Source organism: Neoarius graeffei, chromosome 5 (assembly GCF_027579695.1).
Source record: "Neoarius graeffei isolate fNeoGra1 chromosome 5, fNeoGra1.pri, whole genome shotgun sequence".
NCBI classification, from domain to species: Eukaryota; Metazoa; Chordata; class Actinopteri; order Siluriformes; family Ariidae; genus Neoarius; species Neoarius graeffei.
In genome coordinates this window covers 28,967,757-28,989,588 of record NC_083573.1, presented here as the reverse complement: position 1 = coordinate 28,989,588, position 21,832 = coordinate 28,967,757, and the positions used below count along the sequence as shown (strand labels likewise).

The following is a 21,832-nucleotide window of genomic DNA, read 5'->3' as shown; positions in this document are numbered from 1 at the left end:
CCACATTATTTGCAGTTTTACACTGAGGAATGTTATTCTTAAATTGTTGCACTGTTTGCACACGCAGTCTTTCACAGAGCAGTGAACCCCTCCCCATCTTTACTTCTGAGAGACTCGGCCCTCTCCGGGATGCTCTTTTTATACCCAATCATTTTACTGACCTGTTGCCAATTAACCAAATTAGTGTTTGGTGGGTTTTTTTTTTTTAAATTAAAAAAAAAATTAGTATTACACAACTTTTTTCAGTCTTTTGTTTTGCCCCTGTCCCAACTTTTTTTAAACATGTTTCAGACATCAAATTCAAAATGAGCATCTATTTTTCAAAAAACAACAAAATTTCTCAGTTTCAACATTTGATATGTTGTCTTTTACTATTTTCAATGAAATATAGGGTTTCCATTATTTGCAAACCTTCACATTGTTTTTATTTAGGTTATATATATATATATATATATATATATATATATATATATATATATATATATATATATATACACACACAGTAATATATACACACAAATTCCTTATTTAGGACAGGAAAATTAGTCAGTGCTTTGTCTGATCATTACGTTACATTGTTTAAAGTTATTATCAAATTACAAACATTAGAAATGAAGTTTAGGGGAAAAATATAATTAACTGAAAGTGACATCAATGTCAATTAAACCTGTTTTTGTTTCTAGTTAATGAATGTACTGTCTATGTATAATGATGAATACTGAATAATATTATTTCAAAAATAAACAAATAATAACCTGATGCTTTAAAGGGGGGAACACAAATTAACTTTGCATTTTTCTATGATTGTATATACAAACATTGAAACTATTATCATTTTTCTGCATACATCATCCAAATCTAAGGGACAACATTTACAGTAGTCCTTTATGGTGGTACATGTTGTTCCTATGGAGCATCCTGGAAAAGAAAAAGGAAGAAAGACTTATTAAGCACACCAGATAAAATAATCTACAGATATATTTCTCTCTCCAAGTCCCAGTTTTTATTATTATTGTCTCTTATCCTTGACTCGCTACTTTTTGAGGACAGTCATGTCTTATAGTACTCATTTTATGCATTATTGCTGATCATATAACAGTTAGTTCTGGTCCACTAATTTGATTGGGCTAGTGGCATTCCTACAGTGCTTATATTTCCTATAACCACACTGGAAAGTTTCACTGCATCACTCAGCTTGTCTGTATTCACCACACCTTCTACTTCCTAGTTCAAAACGATTACTGGAGTAGATTTAGCGAGATCATCAGCAAACATGACAAATATATTTTTCGGGAATATAACTTTTGACTTAAAATATGAACGCTCATCAGATGAACATGAAAAAGAAGGGAAGTCAATTTTACCAGAAGCACCTTTAGCAGGAAGGTACAAATCTGTGTGAGCTAGCTAGGCAGCTAGCCAGCATGCTATAAAATTAGGGTGACCAGACGTCCCGGTTTTACCGGGACAGTCCCGATTTGGGGTTGTGTGTCCCGAGTCCCGATAAAAGTCTGTCGGGACACGGATATGTCCCGGTTTTCGCCACTCGCGACGTTTGCGACTGAGCAGCGTGGGAATCATTAGCGGAGAAATGCCTGCATTTACTATTTTGATGAATTGACAGGAATCGCAAACTTTCCTGGTTACTGCCCCCTGGCCCTGTGGCATGGGTGGTTATTTAGCCACATTATTCCAGACAACAGAACATGTTGCCATGCAACAATAAAATAAAACATTAACTGGCGCGAATGTTCTTTGTCTAGCAGCCAGCAGCAGTAATGCCGCAGCAATTATGCCGAAAAGAAAATGTACCTTTTCCAAAGATTTACAGGGCACCTACCCCTTCCTCCGAGAGGTGCAGAACAATGCGCACGAAGCCTACTGCACACACTGTAAGTGCTTTGTTCTTGTACTGAGTTGGGTAGCCTGTGTTGCAAATGCTGTGCGCTCCTGTGGGGGCTTTCCTCGGGCTGTCACCCCTCTCCTCCTTTAGTGCTGAGAGAGGCCCTTCATATAATCTTTTTTTATTCACCTTGTTATCCCAAGATAACGACCTAATTAATTCAGGATCTCGAGGAAACAACACAACTAATTTGAGATCTTGAGAAAATAAAACCGTTATTCCGTGATCTCGAGAAAACAAAACAATTATTTCATGATCTCAGCTGGATCACTGAGTGCGTTTACATGCACATAGAGAAAATCGAATTTCTGCCGTTGCTCGACTGAAATCGAAGTTCTAAATGGCATGGAAACACCTTAGCTAGGCTGAAATTGAACCGAACTTGATTTCTTGTAATCGAGCTACACGACCTAGATTATGCGACTTTTGCCGAGCTACTTAGTGCGTGTATACCCTATCGAGCTACGTAGTCGAGCTACTTACTTCAGCATTGCCCCTTCCGGAAGTGACGAGTGACGAGACCACAAGCGGGAAACACAACAGCCTCGGTCGAAAAAAAAAAATCAGCCTCGGTCGGCATGACACTTCACCTTAGCTGCCACTTTATTAGGAACACTTGTGTCTGGGCATGTACGCACCCATTTCCAATTAGTTGGTCAGTTATTAGCATGTTAGCAGGCTAACAGTTAATATGTTCACCATTACAGATCAACTTCAACTTAGTGGCCATTTTATTAGGAACACTTCTGTTCATACATACAAACTACAAACACTCTTCTTGTGAACACGGAACTGATAACTTTGTTTATACTCTTGAACAGTGTTGCCAGATTGGGCAGTTTCCTGCTCAGTTGGGCCTTTTCAAGTGTATTTTGGCAGGTTTTGAACGTATTTTGGGATGGAAAACATCAGCAATATCTGGCAACACTGCTCTTGAATAGCTCTTCTTCATGATGACAACCGGAAGTGTACCAACACGATGGGGCGTGTAGCGCCACCTGTGGCTCGGGTGCACAATGTACCTCACACAATAGCTCGATTTCCTTGTGTGCATGTAGGATTGGATTTCTCTAGCACCCCTGCTGGGACCCTTTGCTCGATTACCGACAGCAGCTCGATTTGGATGTGCATGTAAACGTACTGAGTGTATCTCCGTCGGTAGAGACGAAGCCGGGCCAGTCTTCTGCGGAGGTGCCGCGGACTAATTTTTTAAATTATCCCTTATTAAAAGACTTAATGCAATCTCTCCCTGTGTCAACCCCTGATCAAAATATTGCCTTATTAGGTGATCGATTATTCCAGACATTCTAATGACCAAAGTTGCGTCTATACAGAATGAGAAATAGCCCCAAAGTCAGCATATCACAAGTCTCTTGGCGCACCTGAATGAACCATTTCTCAGCTGTTTACTCGAGATCACGGAATAATTTTGTTTTCTCGAGATCTCGGAATAACGGTTTTGTTTTCTCGAGATCTCGAATTAGTTGTGTTGTTTTCTCGAGATCCTGAATTAATTATGTCGTTATCTCGGGATAACAAGGTGAATAAAAAAAAGGATTATATGAAGGGCCTCTCTCGGCTTCCGTAGTATATATTCTCAAATCACTTGTCTCTTTTTTGTTTCTGTTTAACATACCATTCTGACAGTTTGGCCATATTGCTGTGTTGAACAGCTTGTTGCACCTTCCATTAAAGTGTTCACTTTTGTACACATCTTCTTGCTTTATTCATTCAGTTGTGGGGAATGGTTAGTAAGGTTGATTCTGACCTAGGCTATGTTCAGGTCACATATCTACTTTTTAAGTTCATGCTATAGTGCATACAATTTTAGAGATATAGCCTACATGTGCATATGCATTCTTCTTGGTGTTCTCACAAACAGGTGAAATAAATCAGTTTAAATTTGGCCTATGGACATAGCCTGGCCTATTCTCAGCCATTACAAAATCTGTTGTCTGACCATAATTTAACTGATCTGTATACCACCATGCTACTAGATAACAAAATGCCTGTTTGCTTTATTTCATGTGAGATGTTGATAAATGTGAGCTTCAACAAAATGATAAGAGCACCTCTCTGAGTGTCACGTTTACGTAAAAAAAAGGTGTGCATGCACGAGCATGGTCGTGCGCAAAAGTGTCCCGGTTTCAGACTAGGGAAATCTGGTCACCCTATATAAAATGAATGTGGCTTCTTTGGGATCTATTTCCACTAGTGGAGAAAAAAGTAAGAAAAACATTTGGCCATATTGTGTTTGAAATGTCACTGACTCAATATTAACTTCTTGTTTGTAGAACTGTTGTATAAAAGCAATATCACACTTGCAGTCATGTGATTACCTACAGCACTCACCATGTGGGCTCATGCCTATGGCCTAATAACAGCCATGCCAATATTTAATATAACCACAGCCTTACTCATGCAATATTGTTTAATTAACAAAATCCAGTACCAGTCAAAAGTTTGGACACCCCTACTCATTCATATGTTTTTCTGTATTGTGACTATTTTCTACATTGTAGAACAATACTGAAGATATCAAAACTATGAAATAACATATGGAACAGAAATGGAATTACGTGGTAAACAAAATAGTGTTAAAAAACCAAAATATGTTTCATAATTTAAATTCTTCAAAAGTAGCCAGCGTTTACTTTGATGACACTTTACACACTATTGGCATTATCTTAACCAGCTTCATGAGGTAGTCACCTGGAATGCTTTTCAATTAACAGGTGCCTCATCAAAAGTGAATTAGTGCAATTTCTTGCCTTTAAGATCAAACAGAAAATAGTAAATAATAAAAATGCAGTAAATAGCCCTATTCCACAACTGTAGTAATCCATATTATGTCAAGAAGCACTCAACTAAGTAAAGAGAAACAAGTCCATCATTACTTTAAGACATGAATTGTCTTTTAATTAACAAAAATAAAGAAAAAACATGGGGCAGCATGGTGGTGTAGCACAGCAAGAAAGTTCTGGGTTTGAGCCTAGTGGCCGATGGGGGCCTTTCTGTGTGGAGTTTGCATGTTCTCCCCATGTCTACATGGGTTTGATATGTCCTCTTCTGCTGCTATCTACTGTGCTGCTGCAAACAGGAAATTTCCCCATTGTGAAATAATACAGGTCTTCTTATCTTTCCTCTGGGTGCTCTGGTTTCCCCCACAGTCCAAAGACATGCAGGTTAGGCTAATTGGTGGTTCTAAATTGACCGCAAGTGTGAATGGTTGTTTGTCTCTATGTGTCAGCCCTGTGATGACCTGGTGACTTGTCCAGGGTGTACCCCACCTCTTACCCATAGTCAGCTGGGATAGGCTCCAGCTTGCCCGCAACCCTGTACAGGATAAGCAGTTACAGATGATGGATGGATGGATGGATGGAAAAAACATTGAATTAGAAGGTGTGTCCAAGCTTTTGACTGGTAATACAAGTCATTTTTAAAGTAGTTTAAGTAAGCCATTTAGAAAATATTGGCCTTAGTTTACATTAGCAAAATTGTATGGGCAAGATCATTTGTTTATTTGAACCTTTCATGTAGAACCAAGACCTGTACTCCTGCCCATATACTGTGTATCCTATAACATTTAAGCACTAGTTCTTTTTACAAAATAAGGTTTAATAAAATTTTTATACATTTTATACTTAAGCACTATTGTATACACGAGTGCTGTTGTACCGAACATCAGCAGCAGGTCATACTGGTATTCAGTACAACAGCATGATCGTGAGTGTGATTTTTTTTTTTTTAAACAAAAGTTCTATAAACAAGAAATTAACAATGAGTAACATTTCAGACACACTCATGTTTTTAAATACGTTTACATACATTCATTCTAATATGTTATAATTTCTATAATAACCTCACTTACAGGGACTTGGAAGGAGGATATTTCACAAAACTTAAACCTGATAATAAATATACTCACCCGATTTCCTGAAAATTTGGGATATTTTCCAACATGCAATTAAAAAACAAAAATCTGTGATTTGTTAATTCAGGTGACCCTTTATTTAACTGACAAAAGTACAAAGATTTTCAACAGTTTTACTGACCAAATTAATTGTATTTTGTAAATATAAACAAAGTTAGAATTTGATGCCTGCAACACTCAAAAAAGTTGGGACAGAGGCAAAATAAGACTGAAAAGTTGATAGGATATTCATGGAACACCATTTTAGAGGATTGCATAATAAGCAGGTTAACTGGTATCATGACTGGGAATAAAAGGAGCATGAATCAAAGGTTCAGTCTTTGCAAACAAAGATGGGTTGTGGCTTGCTCCTTTGTGCTGAAATTTGAGAGAGACTCAGGGGCGGAGTGAATCTCCTTCCCAGTCTCAAGTCTTTTGCAGCCTCCAACAGGTTTTCTTCCAGGATTGCCCTGTATTTAGCTCCATCCATCTTCCCATCAACTCTGACCAGCTTCCCTGTCCCTGCTGAAGAAAAGCATCCCCATAGCATGATGCTGCCACCACCATGTTTCACAGTGGGGATGGTGTGTGCAGGGTGATGAGCAGTGTTAGTTTTCTGCCACACATAGCGCTTTGCATTTAGGCCAAAAAGTTCAACTTTGGTCTCATCTGACCAAAGAACCTTCTTCCACATGTTTGCTGTGTCCCTTACATGGTTTCTGGCAAACGGGACTTCTTATGCCTGTCTTTCAACAACGGCTTTCTTCTTGCCACTCTTCCAAAAAGGCCAGATTTGTGGAGTGTACGACTTATAGTTGTCCTGTGCACAGATTCTCCCACCTGAGCTGTGGATTTCTGCAGCTCCTCCAGAGTGATCATGGGCCTCTTGGCTGCTTCTCTGACCAGTGCTCTCCTTGCTCGCTCTGTCAGTTTAGGTGGACAGCCATGTCTTGGTGGGTTTGCAGTTGTACCATACTTTTTCCATTTTTGAATGATGGATTGACCAGTGCTTCTTGAGATGTTCAGAGCTTGGGATATTTTTTTATAACCTATCCCTGCTTTAAACTTCTCCAGAACTTTATCCCTGACCTGTCTGGTGAGTTCTTTGGTCTTCATGACGCTGTTTGTTCTTCAGTGTTCTCTAACAAACCACTGAGGCCTTCACAGAACAAGTGTATTTATGCTGAGAGTAAATTACACACAGTAGGACTCTATTAGCTAATTAGATGACTTCTGAAGGCAATTGCTTGCACTAGATTGTATTTAGAGGTATCAGAGTACAGGGGGCTGAATACTAATGCACACCACATTTTTCAGATTTTTATTTGTTTAAAATTTTGAAGACCATTTATCATTTTCATTTCACTTCACAATTATGTGCTACTCTGTGTTGGTCTATCACATAAAATCTCAATAAAAAACTTTTAAGTTTGTGGTTGTAAGGTGGAAAAATGTGAAAAAGTTCAAGGGGTATGAATACTTTTTCAAGGCACTGTATATGCCGCAAACCTTCTAATTTGTTTGTTTGCAATTTCACCATGTGGGGCCCTGATTGGTGTTTTGCCCCGGGGCCTTGTGTGCAGTTGTTCCGCCATGGGAGAGACTTGTTAGTCAGTCAATTCAAAAAGAACATTTCGCAATGCAAGATTTTAGGTCTTTCAAAATCTACAGTCTGTAACATTATGAAAAGATTAAGGGAATTTGGAAACATTTCAGTGCATAAAGGGTAAGATTGAAAACCACTTGAATGTGCATGACCTTCGAGCCCTCAAACAACACTGCCTGAGAAACTGTCATGCTAATGTGATAAATATAGCCACATGGGCTTGGGAGTACTTCGGAAAACTGTTGTCACTTAACACAGTCTGCCGCTGCATCCAGAAATGAAACCTGAAACTGTATTACACAAGGAGAAAGCCATTCATCAATTCTATGCAGAAATGCTGCAGATTTCTTGGGGCCCAAACTCATCTTAGATGGACCAAAAATAGTGGAAATATGTGCTGTGGTCAGATGAGCCCACATTTCAGCTTGTTTTCAGGAAAACTGGACTTTGAATTCTCAATGCCAAAGATGAACACGACCATCCAGTTTGTTATCAGAGAAAGGTGCAAAAGCTTGTGATGGTACAGGGGCATCAGTGCCTACAGCATGGGAGAGTTGTGTGTGAAGGTATCATTGATATATTGGGACACATATTGGGATTTTAGAAAGACATTTGTCAAGGCAACGTGTCTTCCTAGGAAGTCCATGCTTATTTGAGCAAGAAAATGCCAGGCCTCATTCTGCACGGGCTACAACAACGTGGCTTCATAGACACAGAGTGCTTGTACTTGACTGGCTTGCTGCCAGTCCAGATCTATCTCCTATTGTGAATGTATGGTGCATCATGAAGAGGAAAATCAGACAATGGCGACCACAGACTGTTGAGCAGCTGAAGTCTTGTATCAAGCAAGAATGACAAAAAAATCCAATTAGTATCCTCAGTTCTCATACGATTAAAAATTATTATTAAAAGGAAAGGTGATGTAATACAATGGTAATAATGCCTCTGTCCCAAGTTTTTTTGAATGTGTTTCAGGCATCAAATTCTAACTTTTTTATATTTACAAAATACAATTAAGTTGGTTAGTAAAACTATTGAAAATCTTTTCTTTGCACTTTTGTAAATTAAATAAAGGTTCAAGTAAAATTAACAAAACAGATTTTTGTCTTTATTGCATTTTGGAAAATATTCCCACTTTTCTGGAAAAGAGATTAGTATTTTTTTTTCAACTTACAGTGCTCAGCGTAAATGAGTACACCCCCTTTGAAAAGTAACATTTTAATATCTCAATGAACACAATTTCCAAAATGTTAAGACAAAAGTTTAATATAACATCTGTTTAACTTATAACGTGAAAGTAAGGTTAATAATATAACTTAGATTACACATTTTTTCAGTTTTACTCAAATTAGGGTGGTGCAAAAATGAGTACATCCCCACAACAAAAACTACTACATCTAGTACTTTGTATGGCCTCCATGATTTTTAATGACAGCACCAAGTCTTCTAGGCATGGAATTAACAAGTTGGCGACCTTTTGCAACATCAATCTTTTTCCATTCTTCAACAATGACCTCTTTTAGTGACTGGATGCTGGATGGAGAGTGATGCTCAACTTGTCTCTTCAGAATTCCCCAAAGAAAATATTTCTTTACACCACAAAGATGAAGGCTACAAGATCAGCAAAGCTTTACTTATCAGTCAGAATACTGTAGCAAAAGTGGTACAAAAATTTAAGAAAGATGGAACTGCAACCATCTCACAGAGACGTCCAGGTTGTCCACGGAAGTTAATGCCTTGACAGGAGCGTCTTCTGATGAGAAGGGCTGAAGAAAATCGGCATGCAAGTTCACTGCAGTTATCTAAAGAAGTAGAAAGCCAAACTGGGGAGACTATTTCCCATGACACAATATGGCATACACTGCAGAGGAATGGCATGCATGGATGCCGTCCACAAAAGAAGCCTCTCCTAAAGCCCAGGCACAAAAAAGCCCGCCTAGAGTTTGCCAGGGCCCATGCTGACAAAGATGAAGACTACTAGGACTCTATACTCTGGGAGCGATGAGACCAAGATAAATGTTTTTGGAACTGATGGCTTCAAAACTGTATGGCGTCGCAAAGGTGAGGAATACAAAGAAAAATGCATGGTGCCTACAGTGAAACATGGTGGTGGCAGTGTCCTTATGTGGGGCTGCATGAGTGCTGCTGGTGTCGGGGAGCTGCATTTCATTGATGGCATCATGAATTCACAGATGTATTGCTCTATACTGAAAGAGAAGATGCTATCATCACTCCGTGCCCTTGGTCATCGTGCACTTTTCCAACATGACTAAGCACACATCTAAGGCCACTGTTGGATTTCTGAAGAAGAACAGTGTGAAAGTGATTCAGTGGCCAAGTATGTCTCCTGATCTGAACCCAATCGAACACCTATGGGGAATTCTGAAGAGACAAGTTGAGCATCACTCTCCATCCAGCATCCATAAAATATGGAATTTTGAAACTTCCACCTCATTGCATTCCGTTTTTATTTACAATTTGTACTTTGTCCCAACTTTTTTGGAATCGGAGTTGTAAGTTAAACAGATGTTATATTAAACTTTGTCTTGTCAACATTTTGGAAATTGTTTGTGTTCATTGAGATATTGTTTAAAATGTTACTTTTCAAAGGGGGTGTACTCATTTACGCTGAGCACTGTATATAAATATAAAAAGCGGTATTTTGGCATTTGAGAAAAATGCTTTACTTTGATCTACTTTTATAACTTTTATCTGTCTGATTCCGTTTAAAATGTAAGCTAGCCATTTTTAATTGTTTCATTTTGAACTTCTACAAGGGGAGTGCTAAAAACTAGCACCAATGTTTATCATACTACTGACTGTGTATTGCAAGAGTACACCAGAGAAATGTCTGTGAGAGTGCCTCACCATCTCTCCATAAGCAATGCTTCTTCTCAGACGTTCCCAGAAGTGTATCCTCTCCCCTTCTTCCTGTGGCCAGTCCACATATGTGTGGGATTTCACCAGCTTGGCCAAGCTATTTATTAAAAAAAATAATAATAATAAAAAAAAAAAGCTGTGTTACTTTTCAATCAACTGGTGTACTTTTTAAAAAAAAAGCTTTGTCTGATAACCTGCAAATTTTAAATGCTCTTAAATTATTACAAGCTTGAATCATTCTTTTAGAGAAGAATTCACAAATATTACTGCCTTGCAAAGTGAATGATCATTTTCTACTTTTTTTTTTTAATAGGAGATAGGTCCTTGGTCATTAGAAGCTTTTCATACACATAGTAGTTATCTAACTTTGCAGTTGGGACGCCCTCTTTGAAAGCCAAGCCTTTCTTAGCTTTGGTGACGTGATTGGATTACTCAAGCTTCCAGATAAACAGATAAAACTTCATGCTATGACTCAGCATGAAGTTTTATCTGTAGTTCTTATCTATCTTTTTAGCCATGTGTTGACAGCTTTAAGATAATGCCATATACAGCTGGGTGCTTCAAATTTGGCCTTTTCTTGTTAGAGAGGTTAGTGTACTCAATGAACTTCACAGTATAGTCAATACATAGCAGGAAAAAGCGTTTATTCATTCATTTAGAACTGGCAGCTGTTCCAGGGTGCATCCTTGCCTTGCACTCACTGGTCCTAGGATAGATTTTAGATCCACTGAAATCCTAACCTTTTTTAAATTATTTAAGAATTTTCTTTAGTGATTTCAATACTGATTACATTCTCACATGCTAGATATGACCTCTCAAGCATGACCAGTTACAACCCTAGAAAGATTAGGTGTCTTGTCATATGTGGAGAAATGTAAAATTCTTGCAGTGTTGTGTTCCTTCAGGACAACTAAAGCTTTTCATATACATTTCTAAGACTTCTCAATTAGTTATTGTAGAACATCTGAAGCTGTTTTTACACGGGCAGTGGGAACAAGTTGCGCCCACTTTCCTTCGTGTTTACACGCTTACTCTATCGCTTGCAAACTGGAGGTTAGACAGGTAAACACAAATGCATGCATGCACAAATCACTGAACAGAAGCTTGTTTTTAGCTTGCTTTATTGTCCTCTTGCTGCCCGTTTCTGTTTAAACACTCAGTGATTCTGTGGCAAATCAGTTCATTGGGGCCTGATTTCTCCAAATCCAACTGGGTATCTGCATCTCCCCACAACTGGATGAGGGTAAGAATTTCTCCTTTAGTGCAGTTATCACTACAATTGGCTTGGGAATCTCTTGACTCCATTATTTAAAGGTGGAGAAGATTGACAAGGAAAGTACCTGAGAAGAACCGACCACTGAATTTGCCATGAAGCGGTCTTGTCCAGATGATAAATGACCTGCATGCACACATAAGCCCTTCTACTTGTCACCAATTGTGCTTACATGGTAAGCGGGACAAGTTGAACAAGTTGCGTCCGAACCAAGATGTTCGGAAACAAGTGGCACCACTTTGTAAAGTGGAGCAAGTTGCTCCCAACAGTGTCAAATTGTTCCAGAACAAATCATGTTTAAAACAGGCAGGTTCCAGGAACAACTTGTTCTGGCACAAGTGCCCATGTAAAAACAGCTTTAGTTTGACTACATGTCCCAAAAGTGATACTGTAGATCTTATAGTACTGAACTGCTGTATTTGCAAAAAGTTCACTAAAACAAACAAACCAAAAAGTAAGTAATTAATCTGGTAAGAGTGCTGCTAGTACTAATGATCTCCCCTCAACAAAACAGTATTTTAAAATTCAGCTTCAATAACTGGTTTTAAGACATGGCTTACAGACGCATGTGAACACAACTCAAAATTTACAAAAGATTTTATACCTAAAGTACCTGTAGCTTTAATTTATCACTTGCTTTCGTGTCACTTCTTTTCCTCAGCTTGATTTTCATAAGTGATTTATACAAATTAAAGGATTACCTTAATGTTTTGGGCCACATCAAGCCACCAAAATGGCTTCAATGTGCATCGGCACAGATACTATAAATATACGGAACAGTTTTTGAAAGATGTATCCTATTTTTACACAAGACATTTCCTTGAGGTGTTCCACTGGACTGAAATCTGGTTATCATGAAAGTCAGATGAAAAGATTTATATCACTGTTCAAACCATTCAGTGAATCCTCACGTAATGGTGGGGAGTTGAAACTTTGCACTGAGTTGCAGTGTCCCAAAGCAGCAAAAGCATAACAATACCACTGGTTTGTTTGAGCTATAGTCACCACAAAATCATTAAGAGAGTAATTGGCAGTCAGGTATTATTAATGAAATGCACAAGATTAGTTAATCATCAAGAAGCGCGACTACATCTATAAAAGCAGAACTTTTGACAGTTTGGCATTCTGGAGCACTCAGATGGGTGTCTACAGTGGTGCTTGAAAGTTTGTGAACCCTTGAGAATTTTCTATATTTCTGCATAAATATGACCTAAAACATCATCAGATTGTCACACAAGTCCTAAAAGTAGATAAAGAGAACCCAGTTAAACAAATGAGACAAAATATTATACTTGGTCATTTATTTATTGAGGAAAATGATCCAATATTACATGTCTGTGAGTGGCAAAAGTATGTGAACCTCTAGGATTAGCAGTTAATTTGAAGGTGAAATTAGAGTCAGGTGTTTTCAATCAATGGTATGACAATCAGGTGTGAGTGGGCACCCTGTTTTATTTAAAGAACAGGGATCTATCAAAGTCTGATCTTCACCACACGTTTGTGGAAGTGGATCATGGCACGAACAAAGGAGATTTCTGAGGACCTCAGAAAAAGCGTTGTTGATGCTCATCAGGCTGGAAAAGGTTACAAAACCATCTCTAGAGTTTGGACTCCACCAATCCATAGTCAGACAGATTGTGTACAAATGGAGGAAATTCAAGACCATTGTTACCCTCCCCAGGAGTGGTTGACCAACACAGATCACTCCAAGAGCAAGGCGTGTAATAGTCGGTGAGGTCACAAAGGACCCCAGGGTAACTTCTAAGCAACTGAAGGCCTCGCTCACATTGGCTAATGTTAATGTTCATGACTCCACCATCAGGAGAACACTGAACAACAATGGTGTGCATGGCAGGGCTGCAAGGAGAAAGCCACTGCTCTCCAAAAAGAGCATTGCTGCTTTTCTGCAGTTTGCTAAAGATCACTTGAACAAGCCATTAGGCTATTGGAAAAATGGTTTGTGGACAGATGAGACCAAAATAAAACATTTTGGTTTAAATGAGAAGCATTATGTTTGGAGAAAGGAAAACACTGCATTCCAGCATAAGAACCTTATCCCATCTGTGAAACAGATGTTCTGTATGGAGGAGTGGGCTAAAATTCCTCCAAGCCGGTGTGCAGGACTGATCAACAGTTACCAGAAACGTTTAGTTGCAGTTATTGCTGCACAAGGGGGTCACAGCAGATACTGAAAGCAAAGGTTCACATACTTTTGCCACTCACAGATATGTAACATTGGATCATTTCCCCCAATAAATAAATGACCAAGTAGAATATTTTTTGTCTCATATGTTTAACTGGGTTATCTTTATCTACTTTTAGGACTTGTGTGAAAATCTGATGATGCTTTAGGCCATATTTATGCAGAAATATAGAAAATTCTAAAGGGTTCACAAACTTTCAAGCACCACTGTATATCATACCAAGAAGAAAGGATATCAGCCATGACCTAAGAGAAGCAATTGTTGCTGCTTATCAATCTGGGAAGGGTTATAAGGCCACCTCCAAACTATTTGAAATTTCAAATTCAGTCCAAGGTCAGACAGTTTAATTCTCAAAGATATAAAGGAAAAACCCAGGAGCTGTATCATGTGACCGTGAGCATGTTAAATATTTATGTTCATGACAGCACAATCAGAAAAAGACTGAACAAGTATGGCTTTCATGGAAGGGTGACTAGGAAAAAGCCTTTTTCTCCAAACAAGAATATGGAGCATGGCTTAGATTTGCAAAATTGCATCTGAACAAACCACAAATGTTCTGGAACAATATCCTTTGAAATGATGAGATCAAGATGGAGATGTTTAGTCATCATGCACATTGCCATGTTTGGCAAAAACCAAACACAGTGCATCACCACAAAAACTCCTACAGAGAATGTTTATTTCAAGTTGCTAAAGGTGGTTCTCTATGGTACTGAATTATAGGGTGTACTTATTATTTCCCATCTGGTTTCTGAATGTTGGTTTACTTTTTGGGAAAAAGTGACTACATATTGAAATATGTTATGTATTTTGTTGACAGGTTATTTGTTTATAGAAGTAAGTGAGGACCACACAATTGTTATTTAAGCTCTGATAACTTAAAAAAAAATTAGAAATGAGGGAAGATGTGCTTTCCTTTTCCCATGACTGTAAATAAAAAATAGTTTTTGATAACATTTCATCTGTAAAGACTGAAATTAAAAATGCAAACACTAATGTACAGTGGTGCTCGAAAGTTTGTGAACTTTAGAATTTTCTATATTTCTGCATAAATATAACCTAAAACAACATCAGATTTTCACACAAGTCCTAAAAGTAGATAAAGAAAACCCAGTTAAACAAATGAAACAAAAATATTATACTTGGGCATTTATTTATTGAGCAAAATGATCCAATATTACATATCTGTGAGTGGCAAAAGTATGTGAACCTTTGCTTTCAGGATCTGGTGTGACCCCCTTGTGCAGCAATAACTGCAACTAACCGTTTCCGGTAACTGTTGATCAGTCCTGCTCACCGGCTTGAAGGAATTTTAGCCCATTCCTCCATACAGAACAGCTTCAACTCTGGGATGTTGGTGGGTTTCCTCACATGAACTGCTCGCTTCAGTTCCTTCCACAACATTTCAACTGGATTAAGGTCAGGGCTTTGACTTGGCCATTCCAAAACATTAACTTTATTCTTCTTTAACCATTCTTTGGTAGAACAACTTATGTGCTTAGAGTCGTTGTCTTGCTGCATGACCCACCTTCTCCTGAGATTCAGTTCATGGACAGATATCCTGACATTTTCCTTTAGAATTCACTGGTATAATTCAGAATTAATTGTTCCATCAATGTTGGCAAGCCGTCCTGACCCAGATGCAGCAAAACATGCCCAAACCATGATATCACCACCATGTTTCACAGATGGGATAAGGTTCTTATGCTGGAATGCAGTGTTTTTCTTTCTCCAAACATAGCAATTCTCATTTAAACCAAAAAGTTCTATTTTGGGGGCGGCACGGTGGTGTAGTGGTTAGCGCTGTCGCCTCACAGCAAGAAGGTCCTGGGTTCGAGCCCCGGGGCCGGCGAGGGCCTTTCTGTGCGGAGTTTGCATGTTCTCCCCGTGTCCGCGTGGGTTTCCTCCGGGTGCTCCGGTTTCCCCCACAGTCCAAAGACATGCAGGTTAGGTTAACTGGTGACTCTAAATTGACCGTAGGTGTGAATGTGAGTGTGAATGGTTGTCTGTGTCTATGTGTCAGCCCTGTGATGACCTGGCGACTTGTCCAGGGTGTACCCCGCCTTTCGCCCGTAGTCAGCTGGGATAGGCTCCAGCTTGCCTGCGACCCTGTAGAAGGATAAAGCAGCTAGAGATAATGAGATGAGATGAAGTTCTATTTTGGTCTCATCCGTCCACAAAAAAATTTTCCAATAGCCTTCTGGCTTGTCCACATGATCTTTAGCAAACTGCAGACAAGTAGCAATGTTCTTTTTGGAGAGCAGTGGCTTTCTCCTTGCAATCCTGCCATGCACGCCATTGTTGTTCAGTGTTCTCCTGATGGTGGACTCATGAACATTAACATTAGCCAATGTGAGAGAGGCCTTCAGTTGCTTAGAAGTTACCCTGGGGTCCTTTGTGACCTCACCAACTATTACACGCCTTGCTCTTGGAGTGATTTTTGTTGGTTGACCACTCCTGGGGAGGGTAACAATGGTCTTGAATTTCCTCCATTTGTACACAATCTGTCTGACTGTGGATTGGTGGAGTCCAAACTCTTTAGAGATGGTTTTGTAACGTTTTCCAGCCTGATGAGCATCAACAGTGCTTTTTCTGAGGTCCTCAGAAATCTTCTTACACTTCCACAAACATGTGTTGTGAAGATCAGACTTTGATAGATCCCAGTTCTTTAAATACAGCCCTGATTCCAAAAAAGTTAGGACAAAGTATAAATTGTAAACAAAAACAGAATGCAGTGATATGGAAGTTTCAAAATTCCACATTTTATTCAGAATAGAACATAGGTGACATATCAAATGTTTAAATTGAGAAAATGTATCATTTAAAGAGAAAGAGTAGGTGATTTTAAATTTCATGACAACACCACATCTCAAAAAAGTTGGGACAAGGCCATGTTTACCACTGTCAGACATCCCCTTTTCTCTTTACAACAGTCTGTAAACGTCTGGGGACTGAGGAAACAAGTTGCTCAAGTTTAGGGATAGGAATGTTAACCCATTCTTGTCTAATGTAGGATTCTAGTCGCTCAACTGTCTTAGGTCTTTTTTGTCGTATCTTCCGTTTTATGATGCACCAAATGTTTTCTATGGGTGAAAGATCTGGACTGCAGGCTGGCCAGTTCAGTACCCGGACCCTTCTTCTACGCAGCCATGATACTGTAATTGATGCAGTATGTGGTTTGGCATTGTCATGTTGGAAAATGCAAGGTCTTCCCTGAAAGAGACGTCGTCTGGATGGGAGCATATGTTGCTCTAGAACCTGGATATACCTTTCAGCATTGATGGTGTCTTTCCAGATGTGTAAGCTGCCCATGCCACACGCACTAATGCAACCCCATACCATCAGAGATGCAGGCTTCTGAACTGAGCGCTGATAACAACTTGGGTTGTCCTTCTCCTCTTTAGTCCAAATGACACGGCGTCTCTGATTTCCATAAAGAACTTCAAATTTTGATTCGTCTGACCACAGAACAGTTTTCCACTTTGCCACAGTCCATTTTAAATGAGCCTTGGCCCAGAGAAGACATCTGCGCTTCTGGATCATGTTTAGATACGGCTTCTTCTTTGAACTATAGAGTTTTAGCTGGCAAAGGCAGATGGCACGGCGAATTGTGTTCACAGATAATGTTCTCTGGAAATATTCCTGAGCCCATTTTGTGATTTCCAATACAGAAGCATGCCTGTATGTCATGCAATGCCGTCTAAGGGCCCAAAGACCATGGGCACCCAGTATGGTTTTCCGGCCTTGACCCTTACGCACAGAGATTCTTCCAGATTCTCTGAATCTTTTGATGATATTATGCACTGTAGATGATGATATGTTCAAACTCTTTGCAATTTTACACTGTCGAACTCCTTTCTGATATTGCTCCACTATTTGTCAGCACAGAATTAGGGGGATTGGTGATCCTTTTCCCATCTTTACTTCTGAGAGCCGCTGCCACTCCAAGATGCTCTTTTTATACCCAGTCATGTTAATGACCTATTGCCAACTGACCTAATGAGTTGCAATTTGGTCCTCCAGCTGTTCCTTTTTTGTACCTTTAACTTTTCCAGCCTCTTATTGCCCCTGTCCCAACTTTTTTGAGATGTGTTGCTGTCATGAAATTTCAAATGAGCCAATATTTGGCATGAAATTTCTAAATGCCTCACTTTCGACATTTGATATGTTGTCTATGTTCTATTGTGAATACAATATCAGTTTTTGAGATTTGTAAATTATTGCATTCCGTTTTTATTTACAATTTGTACTTTGTCCCAACATTTTTGGAATCGGGGCTGTAAAACAGGGTGCTCACTCACACCTGACTCTAATTTCACCTTCAAATTAACTGCTAATCCTAGAGGTTCACATACTTTTGCCACTCACAGATATGTAATACTGGATCATTTTCCTCAATAAATAAATGACCAAGTATAATATTTTTGTCTCATTTGTTTAACTGGGTTCTCTTTATCTACTTTTAGGACTTGTGTGACAATCTGATGATGATTTAGGTCATATTTATGCAGAAATATAGAAAATTCTAAAGGGTTCACAAACTTTCAAGCACCACTGTTGATGTGGTAATGTAAAAGTATAAAGCATAGAATGTAATTTTAATAGAACACAAAACTACTGATGTGTTTACTTGCTCTTGCTAAGAAAACCGTAATTCCTTAAATGATCATGTTACTTTCAAAAGTTGTCGTCTTTCCAGCATTTGTTTTACCGGTGATAAGTGCTGAGCTCAAAGGGGGAGATGTGCTCAAGAAAGATAAGAATGAGCCGATGTTTCTGTTCTTCAAGCAGTCGGTGTGTTGCTACTCGCATCTCAAAGCTGCACCAATCACTTCGCAGATACTGACGACTAAGCACACAAACTGTGCGTCGGCTGCTGTAGATACTCTCTGCTATGTTATCGACAATTCCCTTCCCCACCTAAAAACAAAATTATATACAACACACACACACACAGTATATAAATAAAATTAAAAAAATAAACCACAAGTTTTAAAAACAAAAATTGGCACGATTTAACTCCACTACTATTGTACTAATGTGCAGCTCAATATACTGGAATCTAAATACATAAATGCACTGAATATTTTGTATTGGACAGATTGAATCCTTTATTTTCAGTGTATTTATAGTTATAGTTGTCATAGCTGGTTTAAAAGTATGTCTAAAGTATTCTTACAAAACCATTTATTTATTTATTTTACACCCAACTCATAAGATGGCTGTTTGAACTATTATGGCATCCTAATTAACACCAGTGCCAGTTCAGCCACTGTAAGAAAAAGCAGCTCATAATTTACCATGAAGCTTCACTTGTTACCATTTAGGGTACTTTCCCCAAATATATAATAACTACTCTTATTGGTTTAATATTTATTTAGCACATACGAGTCTTACCTCAAAGTCTCTGTTGTGCAAGCAGAGTCGCAACCTGGGTTGGCCTTGTTCCTCCAACCTGGGAGCCAACTCCTCCAGGACCCAAGCTTCATCACGGCTACTGAATGACACAAATGCATCGTATTTCATGTCTTCTTCAGCTTCTAGTGCATCCCCTCTGTGCCTTTGCCTTCTCCTCCAGCAACCTTTACCAAACTTCCTCTCCATATATCCTCGAAGTCGGAAGATGAAGACTACGCAAGGCCAGTAAGCAAAACGATAGCCAAGAGCACCCAACAGCAGCAGACCGACAATGTTGACAGTGCCTAAATAGCACAGGTACTGCACATCTGTCTGACATAACTTTTCCATGGTGGACAATAAATTCAGTTTCTGGTAATGCCAGACACATTGCTGCTGCTGCAAATTGATCACCTGTGCTCGCGTGCTCTGTGCCCATTCTAGGAACCAGCCAGTCTCACAGTCACATTGAAAGATCACTCTGTTAAGCACCACAGCTCTCAGAACTGGCAAGGCATCAAACATCCCATCCTGTAAGCTTAACATGTTGTCACTGTGGAGATGCAACAGTTCCAGTGAGTGCAGATCTCTGAACATCATCTTTGTCAGGAAATTCAGACGGCAGTTATGGAGTACAAGGATCTGCAGCCGTTTTAGATTCCAAAAGGTCATAGCAGGATTGGTGTGGTTTGAGAAATTAAGGTTGATGAGTTTGAGACGCTTGAGATAATGCAAATTGTTGATTCCCGTGTAATCGATGAACAACTTCTCAGGATCAGCTGTAAACTCTAAAGATTCTAGATGCGAAAAATAAGGAACAAAGAAGTAGTTCTTCATATAAAATGAGCGTCCAGTCAGCTTAAGCTCTCGGACAGATTCCAAAAAAGGACGATAGTTCTCTCCGATTTTGAGCTCGAATCCATTTAGTTCAAATATGAAGCTTCCTTTGGGGCTTCCAAGATTTCCAAAAGTAATATCAGTCCCAACATATGCATCAATTCTGAGGCGCTGTATGTTCTTTGGAAAGCCATAAAACAAGAGGTTCAGATTTAACACATATACATACTCCAACCTTCCAAAGGCAAGTTCACGCAGCTCCTTCTGGTTTCTAAATGTCCCATCCTTAATGCTCTCAATCACATTTTCATCAATGAGCAGGACTTCCAGAGACCAAAGAGACTGAAAGTCATTGGTAGCGAGCATTTTGATCTTGTTTGAGTTAAGTTTGAGAACTTTAAGATGATGCAGACCACTGAATGCTTCAGGTTCTAGAGTTGTAATTGCATTTTCATTAAGTAGGAGTTGCTCGAGTAGAGGGGTGCAAACAAACTGGTGTGTTTTGACTACTGTTAGCTGGTTACACATTAGATTCAGAGTAGTTACATTCCAAACAGTCCCATTGGCAGTAGCACAGAATGAAGCTTCAGTTAATGCCATGTTGACCAAATCCATTGTCTGTATTCCTGTTACGTGTCTCCAAAATGCTGGGTCCAGCTGCTGGACTTTTGAATTATATATACCAAGCACTGTAAGTTCTTTTCCACAATCTTTTAAATCTTCCATTGACAGTGAATCTAACAGTATATAGGATAGCTTGAGAGAGTGGAGATCCAAGTTAGAAACTAGCTGGCACATGTCTTTGCAATTTGTATAATATTTTTGTAATATAGTTCCAGACAACGTAATGTTGCTCACTTTCTCAACTCCAGACTCCCAAATTTCTCCCAGCCATACACCACAAAAACCTAAAGAGAAACTTGAAAGGTTCTGAAACACTGCCAGAGAGTTTGCATCAATTATTTTAATAGAGTTTTGACCAAGATCTAAAACCTGTATTCCTGCAAGTACAGCTAAAGGCCATGACGAACAGCCTCTGTTTCTGATGGAAGTCATGCCACTGTTAATCACCTCTAGGTGTTTCAAGTGGGACATTTCTGTTGGAACTTTGCATAAAACCTCACCAAGTTCCTCCACACAAACAGTGTCCAAAGACAGTTTAACTAAACTGACCAGATGCACAAATGTGGTATTGGGAATGTTAGACAATTGAAATCCTTTTAAGGTTAGTTCCTCTAGATGATCCAATCCATCAAACACAGGAGTGTCCAAGACAACATTGTTGCAATGAGAGGAATTGAAAATAACATACAGGTATTTTAGGTTGACAAGGCCAAAAAAAGCACCAGGCTGAACTTTTCTGAGATTGGATCCATGTATTTGCAGACGTTCCAAGGTTGCAAGGTGTGAGAAAGCACTGGCTTGAATCACTGCAGTATCACTGTAAATGCAAAGAGATCTGATTCCTGTCTCAAGCTCCAAGAGATCCTTTTGGAAGTCTAAGACTTTACATTCACCATAGGGACCATGACCAGGTTGATATTGGCAAAAAGTGCCAATGTCATTGAGGAGATGCTCATCAAAAGTCATGCAGCGCTTACTAATGAGAGCAGTGATAACACTAGACATACTAAAATACAGAATAAATCTCAAGCATTGACACAAAGATGAACACACTGTTGCTGGTTTATACATACCCATATTTGGAACAAAACAGTTTTCCTAGTTTCCCTGATTTATTCAGAGCAATATTTTATCCTTGTGATGGCATTAGATTTTAGACTGAACGCTTGTTTAAAGACTCTGAGGATTGGCTGGA

The 21,832-nt window shown here is 39.1% G+C and overlaps 1 protein-coding gene across 1 annotated transcript; it reads right to left on the bottom strand.

The window, feature by feature from the left end:
• Positions 1-759: 759 nt before the first annotated feature.
• On the bottom strand, positions 760-21,824 carry LOC132886604 (toll-like receptor 13). The gene is made up of 4 exons (XM_060921464.1): positions 19,177-21,824; positions 18,491-18,699; positions 10,291-10,399; positions 760-918 (listed from the first exon to the last, which is right to left on the bottom strand). The coding sequence occupies exons 1-4, from the start codon at positions 21,712-21,714 to the stop codon at positions 907-909; spliced, it is 2,868 nt and encodes a 955-aa protein (XP_060777447.1). The 5' UTR covers positions 21,715-21,824; the 3' UTR covers positions 760-906.
• Positions 21,825-21,832: the final 8 nt, after the last annotated feature.